General features: G+C 49.0%; 1 protein-coding gene across 2 annotated transcripts in view; it reads left to right on the top strand.

The window, feature by feature from the left end:
* AXIN2 (axin 2) overlaps positions 1–8755 on the top strand; it is a 21264-nt gene extending 12509 nt beyond the window's left edge. The window contains exons 4-10 of one of the 2 annotated variants that reach the window (XM_021414865.1): positions 771–911; positions 1119–1615; positions 1748–1927; positions 2213–2443; positions 3070–3165; positions 4401–4568; positions 8508–8755. In XM_021414865.1, the coding sequence (XP_021270540.1) occupies positions 771–911; positions 1119–1615; positions 1748–1927; positions 2213–2443; positions 3070–3165; positions 4401–4568; positions 8508–8634 (1440 nt within the window). In that variant the 3' untranslated portion in view covers positions 8635–8755. Of the gene's footprint in view, positions 1–770; positions 912–1118; positions 1616–1744; positions 1928–2212; positions 2444–3069; positions 3166–4400; positions 4569–8507 lie in introns of both variants that reach the window. The other variant, XM_021414864.1, reaches the window with a different exon arrangement.

The following is a 15276-nucleotide window of genomic DNA, read 5'->3' as shown; positions in this document are numbered from 1 at the left end:
CCCCCCCCCCCCGTTTGTCTGCCATGTTTGCTTCTTTTGGCAGAAATTCTCGTTTTGCCTTTTTATATTCTGCACTTGATTTGGAGATGTTCCCTTTTTCCCTTGATAGATCTGCTTGAGGCAGCCAAGCTCAGCAGTGTAGCACCGCTAGCCTGCAGCAGCTTTCTTCATTTTCTGTACAAAGAGATGGAGAGGGGGGGGAAGAGATCTAGGACACTGTTGAGACAACACTACCTCAAAGGTGCCCAGTGTGTAGCCAGGAAATAAATTACCAGCACTTCTCTGATCTGCAACCGTTTGACTTTTTTTTTTTTTTCTTTCCCTTTTTCTCCCCCATCTTATTTTTTTTAATTTCCAACTCCTTTCTGTTTATACTCACTTTATTCCTTGAGTTAAAGTCTCTCCCTCCCACCTCAGAGGTTTTTTTTTTTTTTTTTTTCTTTTTTGATGTTTGACAACAGTCTTTGAAGATTTTCTACTTCAGAGTAGCTACTGATGGGCTGGTTGTACTACAGAGAGAACAAGCGGGGTTCCTCAGAGTGCGACCAACTGCTCCTGCCGAAGGCAAACGCTGGTGGGGAGGATGTCACTCCATGAGGCCACAGCACTAGCTCATAAAAATCCAGAGCAGACCATGCCTAGTTGCGGTCGTCTTTTCATCCAAACATGGAGACACAACAAGCGTAGCGGGGCCGGCGATGCCGCTCCGGCTAAGCGCCCTGCACTGCCCGCTAAACATGCCTTGTGCCTTCTGTCCCCGCTCCTTGTAGAGGACCCACCGCCTTCCCAAGGAGATGACCCCGGTGGAGCCGGCTGCCTTTGCTGCGGAGCTCATTTCCCGGCTGGAGAAGCTGAAGCAGGAGCAAGAAACCATGGACAGTCTGGAGGAGAGGCTGCAGCAAATCAAGGAGGTAGGAAGAGGATTAGCCCTGCCGGGGCTGGGCAGAGCTCGCTGCGTGCCGCTGGGCTGGGGGGGCAGAAGGACTGCATACTGCCCACACTGGGGGCTAAGGGTACGGGGAGGAACGTGGCTCCTGCACTGGGTGAGCCATGGGGGGCACGCATTCACCAGATCCCCGTCGCTTTGCATTTATTTCTTACCCGTGTTCTCCTTCCAGGATGAGGAGAAGGAAGGCTCCGAGCTCTCTGTCAGCCTGCAGAGCGGTCGGGAGATGGTGAACCCCCAGCACCAGCAGCACCCGCTTTCACTCCTGCCATCTGGCAGCTACGAGGAGGACCCCCAGGCCATCCTGGACGAGCATCTCTCCCGCGTGCTGAAGACCCCTGGCTGCCAGTCGCCTGGCATGGGCCGGCACAGCCCCCGCGCCCGCTCCCCCGACCACCTGCTGGGGGGTAAGCTGCAGCCCAGCACTGCCTCACCAGCCACCTGCACCCTCCTGGGTAAGGGATTTATCACCAAGCAGACCACCAAGCACGTCCACCACCACTACATCCACCATCACGCCGTGCCCAAGACGAAGGAGCAGATCGAGGCGGAGGCAGCGCAGCGGGTGCAGTGCTGCTGCCCGGCAGGCAGCGACTACTACTGCTTCTCCAAGTGCAAGGGCCACCTGAAAGGCACTGACCCACCTCTCCCTCCACTGGAACCCTTTGGGTAAGCCACGAGCCTTTCTCCGTCACACCCACCCGAACCCACCAGCTTGCTGCAGTGGGACCTCGTGAGGCTGGGTGGTGGGACAGCACAGGGGACTAATGGCGGGTTCTGTCCCCTTCTCGCCATCAGCAGGACGGGCACGCTGACCAAGAGGCCGGGCCGAGGAGTGGAGAGCATCGCCCTGCTGCCTGGGGACGGAGGGCTGCCCGGCCCCAGCGAGGTGCAGCTACCTGGCGGCGAGGCGGACCGGGCACAGAACGTCTGGCAGTGGATGCTGGAGAGCGAGAGACAAAATAAGCACAAGCCCCATAGGTAAATATGCAGCTGTCTACAGCAATATCGCTCCCGGTAAATATTTATATATTACATGGGCTGTCTATTTTTACAATCGCTAAAAACAAATGAGACTCTTTGGTCCTCCGGTTTAATATAAAAGCTGTTCCGCAGAACCAGAAAAACCACAAAAATGTCATGTTTTTGGCAATAAACCTCCTTTCATGTTATGACAGACTTTTTGAGAGGGAGCGAGCAGAATAGGAGCTGCTATTAAAGTCATATTTTCCAGCTTTTCTAACCCGATTTCCTCCCCTCCCCAAGCACACAAAGCACAAAGAAGGCCTACAGCTCCGACTTCACCAAGGGGGCCCCCAGTGAGCGCCCCGGCCGCCACCACCCCTGGGGGCCCAGCAGCCACCTGCGTGGGGCGCAGCCCGCCCACCCCTTCGTCCAGGACCCCGCCATGCCCCCGCTCACCCCACCCAACACCCTCGCCCAGTTGGAGGAAGCGTGCCGCCGGCTCGCCGAAGTCTCCAAGCCTCAGAAGCAACGGTAAGGGCGCCGGGAGGGATGGGGTGGTTCCGGCTGGGCTCGGTGCTGGGATGCGGAGAGCTGCGTGGGTTTGTGTCGGGAAGGAGCCTCGGGCAGGGCTGGTTGCTGGGTGTTGGTTGTGCTCTTCTTCACCCAGTGGAGGCTGAGGACTAGTAGGGCTGTAGCAGGCGTGGATGGCATCTTCCTCCTGTTGTAGGTAGAGGTCCAGGTCAGGATCAGGGCCGGACTATAGGGCTGCGTGACGGCACAGCTTGGCCAAGCCCCAGGGATGAGCCTCCTTATTCCAACCCCACCCTACCCCAGCACAAATAGTTTGAATCGTAGACTATTACTTCCACTCTTTTGATGGCTGTAATTTGCCCATTTTTCCTCTGGGATGGACTCCAGCTACATACCAAGTGGAGAATAGGACTGGTTATCATTCATTTGGGTATGGAACGATCATTAGCCCAGAGCATTTTTAATTCTTCCTTTCATTGTTTACAACATGTGCAGGTTGATACAAAGAGCAACTTAACAATCCACAGGAGATTTCAATTAGGAAGATGGTATTTCAACAGTTTTTTTTTTTTTAATCTTTTATTTCTTTTCCTTCTCTTCCCCCATGTGTTCCCCTCCAACTTCAGATGTTCAACCTCAAATCAGCAGAGGGATCGAAACCACTCCACTGCTGTACAGGGGGGAAACACCCCTTTCTGCAATGCAAGTCTAATGACAGAAGAGTGAGTATTGCACGCGCATAAGAGGATTGGGAAATATGCATGTATAGTAATAATTATATTTTCATTAAATGGATTGTGCTTTGAAAAAAAACAGGAAATTTTTATATCTGAACTTTAGTCTTTTAAACATTCTTCTTGAAGAAAGAACAAAACATTTTCAAATCTTGTCTCTGGCTCTTTTTAACTTGCATTCCTGTAAAGTGGACAAAGATTGGATTAGTCTAATTACAGGATGGTTCTTTTAACAAGAAATCTGCTACAGAGAGGTCTAAAATGGCCTAAATAATTAAAGTTTTCTTTCTTACCCTCTTCATCTTAAGCAATGAGTAATGTTTGAAGTCCAGACTGAGCCACCTGACTAGAGCCTTTCATTTTTAATTGGTTGACCTTAAGTCCACCAGCTGTCTTTGCTAGCAGCTTTTTTTCTGAAGCCACTCTACAAAGACTTAGAACAAATTAGGAAGACTAAATTACTGCGGACTAACACTTTGTGACCTTTTGACATGCCAAGTGTACATTGCCTCAGAAGCAGTTGTAGATTTGGCTGCATGGCATTCACCAGAGCGTTGCCATTTCGCTGTGCGATATTGTTTTAATTATTCCTTACGAAGTGTTCCTTATTTCAAATGACAAGATCCAGTTAATTTTATCCTTGCTGCTCACGGGTGAAAGTAAGCTCACCTGTGTTCCTCAGGTGCCTGGGCTGGTAGTGATTCGGCTCTGTGAGCTGCTGTTGGCTGCAGGTAGTTCTGTGCACCAGGGGGAAGCTTGTCAGATGCTTTGTATGAAGGCAGATTGATTTTTAATAGAACTCAGATATGTACAATGCTCTGGTCTGGGAGGTGGGGTGAGCCCTGTGCACGCTCATCTGGCCATCAGTCTTGCTGCCTGATGTTCCAGCAAGTTCCTCCCCTCCATCCCTCCGTTCTCCCACCCAGCAAAAGGGGCTGAGCCTCTACTGCCCAGATGCACCCTGAGGCTGGGTGCTTTGTGATGCTGATATTTCCACCATCAAAGCGACCGGGAGCTGCTGTCAGAGCCCAGCATCCCACAGGGCCAAGTGCTGTGCAAACACAGCATGACAAATTCACCTAGAGTGCAGGAATATCTGACTTTCAGGTCACACCCACTGTATTTCTGACCAGCGCTATGTGTAGACTGAGCGCGGTGAAACTGCCCATTCTCAGATGGAAAAATAGAGTTTTTGTGTGTTGTGTTTTGTTTTTGTTTCACAGTCACAAAGAGCCAAAGAAACTCCCGGTTGTTCACACCTCGCAGTGCAGTGAGTTGGTTGTCACCTATTTTTTTTGCGGAGAAGAAATTCCCTACAGGAGGATGTTAAAGGCCCAGAGCCTGACACTTGGGCACTTTAAAGAACAGCTGAGCAAAAAGGGAAATTATAGGTAAGAATCTTTGCAATTCATTTGTTCTTTCGTGTACTGAAATAAGACAAAAGGAACAGCAGGTATTTTTGCAAATGTACCCACAGTGATGCACACACATCACCTTTTGGAGCCTGTTGCTCTTCTGTTCTCAATCTCTTCCCACTCAAGCCAAGTGCAACTTGGGGATAGAGCAGCAGGCACAGTGCCACCTCTGCCCTACCAGCTCCTGGTGGCTGTTCAAACAGTCGCTGTAAATCCGATCGGTGTGAGGCTGGGATGCTGCATGGGAGTGGGCGTGGAGCTGAGGTGCAGGCCTCAGCTCCTCAAAAACCTTTTCTCTTTGTTAGGGGGAAAAAAAATTCTGCCTTGTAGGGAAAAATCCACCAGTGATGCTAGGTTCCTCCTCAAACAACAGGGAGCCCTGCGTGTCTGGTTGCCAGGCCCCAGTTCAGCCAGTTTGCTGCTTCCTTGTTCTTCCTGTTCCCATGGCCGTGTCTGTGTTGGCTGCTTTTGCTGTACTCTCCCTGTGGATTCGGATGCGAGTGGGATCATCTGTCTGCCACTTCTCCTTCAGGCTGAGCAGGGGGGAAAGGTCCAGCTTGAAGGATTGCATTTGCACTGAATTTGGCACTTCTTCAAAGAGCCAGGCAGCCTGCCCTGTAACTGGCAGCCTCCCATTTAACTTCCAAATGGTCATTTTGTTTTGTTAAGAGGACTTTCCAGCTGGTGTACCATGGCTGGCTTGTCTCTAGCATTGGAAATTCCACCTATGCGGATCAGAACTCACCCCAGGGAGCTCTCGGGCTGAGGGATGCTGAGCCAGGGTCTGACTCTGGATGCCACCCAGTGGGGCTGGGGCTGAAATATTGCCAGTCCTGCCCAAAAAACATCTTTGCAGCCCGCCCAGCTGCCATCAGATGGCAGCAACCTGCAAGTACACCCAACCTGGATACTCTCCAGGAGAGCTTCTGGTGTTACTTTCACCCTTGTGCCGTTTTTCAGCTTGCAGAGCCTCTCCTGGCCCACCATGCACCTCCTCACACTGCAAACACAGGTGCAGCCTCACAGCCCAGTTGCAGCCCAGTTTCCTGAGCCTCACTGTGATTTGCTGCTGCTCTGTTCCCCCCCCCCTCAGCCCTCCACCAAAAAACCTTTTTTCTTAATGTTTGCTTTCTGTGGCAGTTTTTGTGCGATGACTGAGTGCTGGAGTAGGATACTGGAACCTCTGTGGCCTGAAAGCCCCTCCAGGTGCAATTATTTGTGCCTTGTCAGACTGTAATTACTTTAGAAAATGTTTTTAAGTGACTGACAAGGATGAAACAATGTTTTGCTTAGATCTCACCCCTTTACACCTGGGTAAAGACAATACTGAAATTTATAAAAGGAACTTGGGTACGTGCCCAGTATTTTATCTTGCACAGACACAAGGTGAAACTAATTACACAAATGTGTGTACCTCCAGGGAATCATTTTGATCTAAGCTTTGACTTTTGGCTGGACTTTGAGTGAAACTGCGGGTGACCTTCAGGGAAGAGGGCCGCAGTGCCCGGAGTGGTGTGTGTGTTATGGGAGGCACTAACTAGGCCGCTTTGGTCACATCTGGCATTGATTTCTTTTTAAGGCACATTTAATAAGCATGTCTTTGAAGCCTTTGCCTTTCATTTAATGCACAAAGACATGCATAAATGCTCGACTCTCCAAATTCTTTATTGATTGAATCAGTTTGTGAGGCGGGTACCTCGGGCCCTGCTCCTCCCTGCACTGAGGCCTGTGCCCGCCGGGCCGTAGGGCAGCCCCGCAACGCTCCCTGCTTTGCTCCCACCATCCCCAAAAATGAAGGAATTAAGCAGCAATTGAACACTGATGGCGTTAACAAAAAACAAACATACACACACACAGAAACTGGGTGGTGTCGGGTAATCTTAACGTGGCAGAGGTTCAAAACAGAGCAGTAACGCCAGGCCTGCTCGGCTCTATTGGTACCAGATGTCCAAAAAGGAGGGGGGAAAAAAAAAAAAAAAAGCAAAGCTTGCCACATAAAATATGTTTCAATGGAAAGCCCATTTCTGAGCAAATAAGAGCTGAGCGCCTTGTTTGAAGATGGTGTGGGGGAGGATTTTGCTTTGCCTCCTCTTTTTTTAATTTTTTTTTTCCCCTTTTCTCTGTGAAATAAGATTGTAATTATGTAAAAGGTCACAGCGTGTTTTCTCCAATAAAAATGTTGTAAACGCAGCCAGCGTTTGGGCTTGGGGAGGAAGTTATTGGGAAGAGCGGCTGTTATCTGCAGAAGGGTGGAGAAAGGGAAAGGGAAGAGAAAGTTCTTTGTAATTCATTCAAACTTTCCCTGTTTGGGGTTTTGTTTCAAGCCTGCTGGCCTGAGGAATTGTGGCCTTGACCTGCAGCGTTAACGGGGCGGGAGCTGTGCCATGGCCGCCAGCGAGCGCAGCCTGTGAGGGACTCACATAAGATGTTTCCCTTGCTGAACCATTAAAGACACAACATGTGTCAGTTCAGCTTGGAATGGCTTCACTAACGTAAACCCTAAACATACCTTGACTAAATGGAGCTGCTTCAGTCTCTTGGACCAGGAATTCAGCCTGCAGCCCCCTACCAAAACAATTTTGACGTATCCTAAAAACATAGATTTGAAAGCCAGCCTTGCTGGTGATTTTCAAAAATGCATAATATAACTGTCACTGCTTCACACCCGGATTCTAAGAGCATGCCTTGGCTTTTCAATTTCGCTAGTAAAAGGGAACTTGATTTCATCTTTTTTGCAAAACCCTTCTTCCAGCCGGCAAACATCCGCCACCCCCAGCTGTCTGCAGGCAACGAGGGAGGGGCGTGGGAGGCACTGACTTTTTTTTGGTGATCCATCTGATGGAGATTTTTCCACGTCTGGGGATGAGACGGCGAAGCCCTTTTCCAGGGAGCAGGCATGGCCGAGGAGGTGCACGGCGGCAGACGGACAGGCTCCCTAAATGCTACCCCTCTGAATGGAAGCCCTTCATTTGTGCATATGCAATTAAGCAGCCTTAGAAGGAAGAAAGCTAGAAACGGGATAAAAGGAACCTTTAATCAAGAAGCTGAACGGTCTAATTCAGGATAATAGAGGGGTCCTTACTGTTTGACACAGGAGGGGTGGGGGTACTTTTTGTCTCTGGGAGCATTGGCTTCATGATCTAACGACCCAGAGCAAAAGAGAAGGAATGCAGGACACTGCTACTTGACCTTCCAGTGTCACATCTTGCAAGCTAGACCGGGGGTTGCTCTTTGCATGTGACCGCTACGAAGCGTCAGAAAGCAAATACAGTAGTTTCAGTCATTTAAAATGGAGATGTGAATTAGGCATTCTGTTGCTTCTAATGGGAAGCTCCCAGTTTTGCTGCAGAAGTACCACAGGGTTTCAGCTTCTGCTTTGCAGGAAGCTGGGAAGGCTTTCCTTTAATCCATCTGTATGCCTAAAAAGCCTCTCCTTTTAATAACAGTTGCTAATTTTAATGTTGGGCCTCGGCTTTGAAACAAGAAAACACATGAAAGAAAGAAGGTGGGGAGAGAGGGGAACCTTAAGAACGCTCTGCTTTGAAATTGTATTTATTTATTCTTTTAAATAAGATATTCGACCAGAAATCACTGTGCTTTCTAATTTTCTTTACTGCTGAGGATATCCCCTGCCAACGCGTGTCGGTTACTCACAGCACTGCAGAAGCTGCTGTCTCTTCTCCCTCTGTCCCATCACTGTCCCATCGCTGTCTCATTGCTATTCCCTCTGCATGGCCCTGCAGAGCCAGCGGTGCTTTCATATGGAACCAGCCCCGAGCTTTTCCCGGCCGTGCTGGGAGCTGGAAGAGCATCCTAGGAGGGAGAGATTGGAAATGTTGTGGTTTAAAGAACTGCCAAAGCATCCTTTACTTTACCTTTTGATTTTTAACTGTGTTTTAATTCTCCTCGCCACAGATACTACTTCAAAAAAGCAAGCGACGAGTTTGACTGCGGTGCAGTGTTTGAAGAGATCTGGGAAGACGAAACAATTCTGCCCATGTACGAAGGAAGGATTCTCGGGAAAGTAGAAAGGATCGATTGATGGCATCTGTGTTTCTTGAGAAAATTTAAGCTAGAAAAAACAAGTCTTTGGACACACAACAGTAGTGATGACAAGGAAAAAAAAAAAAAAAAGCTCTGAAGGAAAGTTTTGAACCAATGAAGAAAAAAGTGAAGTCTATGAAGACTTTGCTGAATTAGCCTTAGAGGAAAAAATGGCATTTATTATTCATGAGTTGGGTACTGAGATGATAAAAACCCTGAACTATTTATTAAAAACATGACCACTGTTGGCTATTGGAGATGCAGACCGTGTTTGAGAGACTTCCATACATAATATATGATTTCCCGGGGATCTGAAATCTATGGACTAAGAGAAACTATGTATAGCTTACCTTAACAGTAATCCTTATTGATATTTATTGAACAGTCTGTTTTCCCTTAAGTCCAGTTTTTGGATATGCTGCTTTAACAATGGAGAAGAGAGGGGCTGGGAAGAGGCGTGATGGGAGGAAGGATGATTTTATTTTTTTATATTGTTCCCACTAGCTGAAGCGTAGGAGTGTGGCCAGGAGCGCATTCATGATTTTTTTTTTTTAATTATTATTTTTATTTTTTGAAGGGGGAGGAGGGAAGGAAGGTCGTGCCCAGTATTTCTCCGAGTGAAGAGAAAACTTTTCTAAAGAAATAATAATAATAAAAGCCGAAATTAAAAATACTGTCCTACCATTCATCTAGAGACCAGTGCATTTTAATCTATGCTGCTCTAATTTGAAATAAAGGTCTTAAGCATTAAATCCGTTAGCTGCCATGTAACAACAGCAACACCAACCTGCTATTTCGTCCATGGATTTCTGGGGTGTGAGGTTTTTGCCTTGCTGCTGTCAGGGTTGAGGGTGCAGCATGGTGTTCAGTGCCTGTGTCAGTCGAGGCGAGCTGGAGCAAAACCCGAGTGCAGGAGGGCTGTGAAGGAGCCAGCCAGTTCCCCCTGTCAGACAGAGCACACCAACAGGACACAGCACAAAAACCAGGTTAAAAAGCCACTTGTATTCTGCCTAGCTAATTTGTTTTTAGCCATTCTACTTCAGTGTTGTTAGCACAACTTACTTCTATTTAAAGGACAGGGACCTGCCATGGGGTGTATTTGCAGATGGTTGTGGAGAGCGTGATTTGTAGCCTGGGGGGGTTGGGGTGTTTTTACCCTCACAGTGACCATTGGAGCCTATGGGAGGTGTCAACAAAGCTCCCTGCAGCCCTTTGCAAAGCTTCCAGTGTGTGCACGTGTGCCAGGAGAGAGCGGCCCTTTCCCAAGACCTTGCATTTCTACAGTTGGGTTTTGTGTTGATTAAGTTAATCTGTGCATTCTGTTTGCCATTGCTACTTTGTGTAAGTCTGTATATATTGTAGAAAATGTATGGTGAAAATATTAATACACTATCTCTAGTGTTTTTTAAATTTAATCAGTACAGTACCTGTGCCTGCATGGTGTTACTAGACCATGCGTCGCCCTATATTCAGGGTTCAAGCTTTCCCTTGTTTGTTTAAGGGGTTTATGTATAAATATATTTTATGCCTTTTATTACAAGTCCTGTACTCATGACTTTTGCCATGGCATTTTGTTCTACTTATACTGTAAATTATGCATTATAAAGAGTTTCATTTAAAAAAAAAAAAATACTTGGTACAATAATTATTGTAATTAAGAGATGTAGCCTTTATTAAAATTTTATATTTTTCAAATTAATATCGTCTGCCTTTTTCCCCCCCCCCCAACCTCTGATGTCTGAAAAGGTTCCTTCCCATGTAGCTAAAAACAGTAGCTGAGCTCAGCCTTGCCTGCTGCCCCTGCCCTGCCTGGTCAGGAGCTATTCCTGCTGGGAAGCGTTGCAGTTCAGGTAGGTAGGGCACAGGCTGGGGCCGTGCTGAGCGCAGTGATTAAATCACCTACAGCTCACCCAGGTAACTGGGACACAAATTCAGCCTTGCTGGTGGGGTTAAAGGGCTGCTAGAGGATGAGGACTCGGGTTGCAGAAGCCAGGTGTGATTTCTTGAAGCCCCAGTGCTGGAGCTCCCCTGCAAGCCAGAAACAGGATGGAGGTGATGGAGGGTGGTGGGATTGTGCCCAGGTGCAATTGCACTTACGCTGCTCTTGGCTGCTAGCTTGTCTCCCTCAGTCACCCACATCACCTGTCCCCCTCCTGGCTGCTCTGGCTGCCTTTGGCCCAGCCGGACAGATTGGATATTGGGAAAATCTCTGAAAGAGAGGGCGGGCGCCGGCACAGGCTGCCCAGGAGGTGGGGGAGTCCCCGTCCCTGGAGGCGTTCCAGAAGCACAGCGATGTGGCACTGAGGGACGTGGTCAGTGGGCACGGTGGGGGTGGGATGGGGTTGGACCTGGGGACCTTGGAGGTCTTGTTCCAACCTGAATGATTCTGTGATTCCAAGCTGTGGGCACCAGAGCTGGCTCTGCTGGTAGATGCGCACCCGTCCTCTCGCTGGTCTTTATGGTACAAAACCTATTTTATAGATGAATGACCTTAATTTGTTGCTGAGGGAAGCTGCCCATACCAGGGCTGGATTTGTCTCCCAGCTGTTGCCCAGACCTTCCCCATCTCCAGCAAGTAACCCTGGGAAAGCAATTGTGGAAAGGCTTTTGGTCTGTCATGTTGGTAACCAAAGCCAGCCTCTTTTCTTTAGCTAGACCAATGGCACCGACTACTTTTCTTCTTTTTCCTCCACCCTATTTTTACTGTGAGGTTTTAAATTATCTGGGTTATTTTGTGTGTATGAGAAGACTTCATTTAAAACATCAGTAAAACTTCTATCAAAGGGCTCAACTTCACACCGAGTACACAGAGCCCGGGACTGAATCCCACAGCTAAAGGGAGCTGCAGGCAGTTTTACACATTTAAATGGATGGTGCCTTGTTTTAAAAACCATCTGAAGTTCATGGGGTTCGTCTTAATTGATAAGCTGGACATAACGGATGGGTGTAGGGAGACTTCAGCAACATAAGGGAAGAAAGATTTTTTTTTCCTCTCTCTCTCTCTTTTTTTACTCTACCATCAAAGCTGGGGAACTTAGCACTACATCGTAGTATTATTTTTCTTCTGCTATTAAAATGAATCACACTGTGCCTAATTCTTCTTGGGAAGATGAATGTGTTTGAGGCAGCTTGAAGCCATTCAGCGCCTCACAAGCCTTTGCATCTTTCTATCAATGTTCCAAAATACTCACCTCTGTTTTTTTGGATGTCTGTAGAAACAAAATATAAAATGGCTTCAAATACATGGCAGGCTGTTTAGCGGAGATGAAAGGGTATTTGAATAGTCTTTTAAAAATGAATGAAAAGTGAACACTCTCTTCTGTTTCAATTATAAGTGGGACATGGAGATCGTTAGATGCAACCTTAAAATGTGACACTCGGAAAATGTTCCGCTACCTTCAGCGCTTCAGAAACGTTTTGTTTCTCAGCCTGTCGCGGGATGAGGCCCCTGATCCGGGCCTGTCTTGTCGGCGTTGCGCTGCAAAGGCAGCGTGGGAAAGTTGTGCGGTTACAACTCTAAAAACGTAACTCGGGTGGCTTTAATGGCACAAAGATACGCGTGTCTGAGGGAGCATAGCTTCCCCGGCTGCAGGAGCAAGCACAGAGCTCCTGCTCGACCCCAGCTGCAGCCCAGAGCCATGGGGTGCAGGAGGGATGCCGCCTCCCGCGGCATTGGAGAGCAGCAGCAGGGATGGGGTGGGCAGCGATAACGGGGCGGGGGGAGCAGGGTCCTTCTGCCAGGCCAGCACTGCCCACACCCAGCGATTTGCCAGCAGGACCCGGAGGTTCCCATCCCCAGCCCAGCGCCATGGATAGCATCCCAAGCACATCAGACCTCTCCATAGCCTCGCGGTGCTTTCCTGCACACTGGTTGCTCAGACAGCAAAGCAAAGACCCCCAAACAGTGACAAAATCCCCCCTCCCTCCTTTCATGAACACAAATTAGACTACAGATTGGGGGTGGAGCCAGCACTGGGGAGGAAGGGTGCCTTGCACTGCAGAGGCCCCATGCAAACCCCCTGCTGCTCCTCCCAGGTGCCCCAGTCCAGCTCGGCTGCTGGGTATCGGCAGCGTCACTCCCTTCCGCCTTCACCTTGCATTAACCTCTGTTTCTTCATCCAATTGCTCCACCCCAGGAGCAACCTCAGTTTAATTAAAAAGCAAAAAAAAACAAAAAACAAAAACAAAACAAAACAAAACAAAACGTAAGGAACACTCGGTCTTTAAATGAGATTCCTATCCCATTGCTTCCAAACCTTCTCTCTATTAATCGCGTAGCCCAGAAAACACCCACACAGAGGAGGGCTGGAGAATGGTTTAAAGCAAATCACCTTCTTTCTCCTGCTGTAAAACAATCAGACTGGAACTGGGTGGCAAAAGCATCTCTGGATGAGGCCCCTTCCATCTTCCCAGCAACGTCCCCAGCTCCTGTGCCAGCCCTGTGCACAGCCCAGCTCCTGCCCTTGGTTCATTACCGTGCTGCTAATCACAAGGAACAGTCTGAATCTGAATTTTTCTAACATTTAAACTACGGAGTGCCATATGTCTTAGGCTCTCTTTTAAATTCAATGAATGTTGTGATGCGTTTAATCTTCAGGGAGCATTGAACCCACGCAGTGAGAGAGGAGGCTCATTCCGGACATCGGATCGAGCTGGTAGCACAAGTCCAGGCAACTTCGGCTGCCCTCCCTGGGCAGTGCCCTCCATCTCTTTCAAGAGAGGATCTATTTTTAGGGAAGAAAGCCCCTTAAGCCTTGTCTCCCTTAATTCAGTGCTTCCTTCTGCAAGACTTGCCAGGTAGATATTTTATATTTTACAAAAGAAAAATAGAAAGACCCTCTGGGAATTCTGGCTTTCAACAGATGTCTCGGGCCCTGCAGGAGCCTGGAACAGCTCAGAACCCCACAGCTCGCCCTGCTTTGAAGCCACCTCCTTGGCGTCCCCTATGCGCGGCACCTGCACCCCATCCCCGGTGCTGCCTTGTGCCCCCCAGGAGCATGGAGCCGGGGTGCTGCCTCTGTGGGGTCTCAGCCTTTGTTCTCACCTTCTGCTGCGACAGCTCAAAGAGAGCTCTCATCCCCCCCCCCCCCCCCACATACTCCACAAGTCAAAGGATAAATGGGATGCACGGCCAGGGCTTGGCTTTTCTTTTCCATTCCCTCTGCTTCCCAGTGGGATGCTCAGCATCATAGAATCAAGGTTGGAAAGGAACTCAAAGATCACTGAGTAACCCCAACACACCCCCACCGTGCCCACCGACCACGTCCCTCAGTGCCACAGCCCCATGGTTCTGGAACACCTCTGGGGACAGGGACTCCCCCACTCCTTGGGCAGCCTGTGCCAGCACATCACTGCTCTTTGGAGAAGACATTGTTCCTAATATCCAACCTGAACCTGCCCCGGCACAGTTTAAAGGCCATTACATCTTGTCCTAAAATCACCTCCATGGAGGGGGCTCACAGTATACCCTCTGTGGGGCTGGGCTGCTCAAAATCCCATCCAGACCCAAAACAAGAACGGTGAGGAGTGCAACAGAAAACCTCCCCATCCTTCAAAAACCCCAACGTCTTTAGGCGGCTGCAGCAGAGCCTGGAGCAAAGGGTTTGTGCCTTTTCTAAAAACTCTTCTTTTCTAAAATCCTTACATCTCTGAAGGCTTTGTGCAGCCCAGCAAACTCAACAACACCTTCCAGTTGTCTCACAGGAAGCAGCAAACCACAGTGTCTCCTCTGCGGGTACAAGCATTAAATGACCACGCTGGCAGACATGGGGTGGGTGAGACACTCACGGTGTGGCTGTAGGAACAACAGTCGGCGCATGCAACAGGCGAGCATCCCTGGCCAGCAATTTGCACCCATGAACAGAGCAACCTCCCAGCAGGATGGAGGCAAAGGGAAGTGTTTGGGACATCCACCCTGGGATAGATGCTGTAAGACCAGCTGGCACCCAAAGACAAACTGGGAATGATGATGGGGCGTGTGGGCATGGAGCCAGGATGGCCGGGTAGGGGTTAAAGCCTGCAGCGTGTTGTTGCCATGCAAAAACCACCCAAAAACACCGAGTTTTGCATTGAGATTCAAATGCTCGGATCAAAGCAGAGCTCCAGGAAGGAAGGGCCAATTTAGGTTGGAACCAGAGAGAACTTTCTCAGCTAACTTCTGGGACGTGGAACAAGCAGGGTTCAGAAAGCCTTGACCAGAACAGCACCTTGGAGGAGACAGAGCTCCTGTGGGAGTGAGGAGGAGACTCCATCCCTCTCCTCCCAGTGAGGGAATTGCCATTGGGCGCTGGGTGACAACACCCCATAGCAGTCCTCACCCCGCTCCCACAGCTCCATCGCTGAAACTCCCTTTGCTCCTTCACAGTCTCCCAGAAGGGGACGAGCACAGCACAGCACAGCCAACCCCAGCGAGCTCCAGCCTCGTGCCACCCAACGGAGCCATTCACCTCGACTTTTGGAGACCTCTCGTGGCCAAATCCCAGCTCCCCGCCCTTTTGGGATGTCCTCTGGCCTCTAACACAACATCTGACAAAGCAACCAAAAAAAAAAAAGAAAAACTATTTCCAACATTTTCTTCCTTGCAGTTTATTCCAAAGCAAACAAACAAATGAAAAAAAACCAACCAATGTTGAAAAGTTGA

The sequence above is a fragment of the Numida meleagris genome, chromosome 17, assembly GCF_002078875.1.
Source record: "Numida meleagris isolate 19003 breed g44 Domestic line chromosome 17, NumMel1.0, whole genome shotgun sequence".
Classification (NCBI taxonomy): domain Eukaryota; kingdom Metazoa; phylum Chordata; class Aves; order Galliformes; family Numididae; genus Numida; species Numida meleagris.
This window is presented reverse-complemented; position numbering and strand designations above follow the sequence as displayed.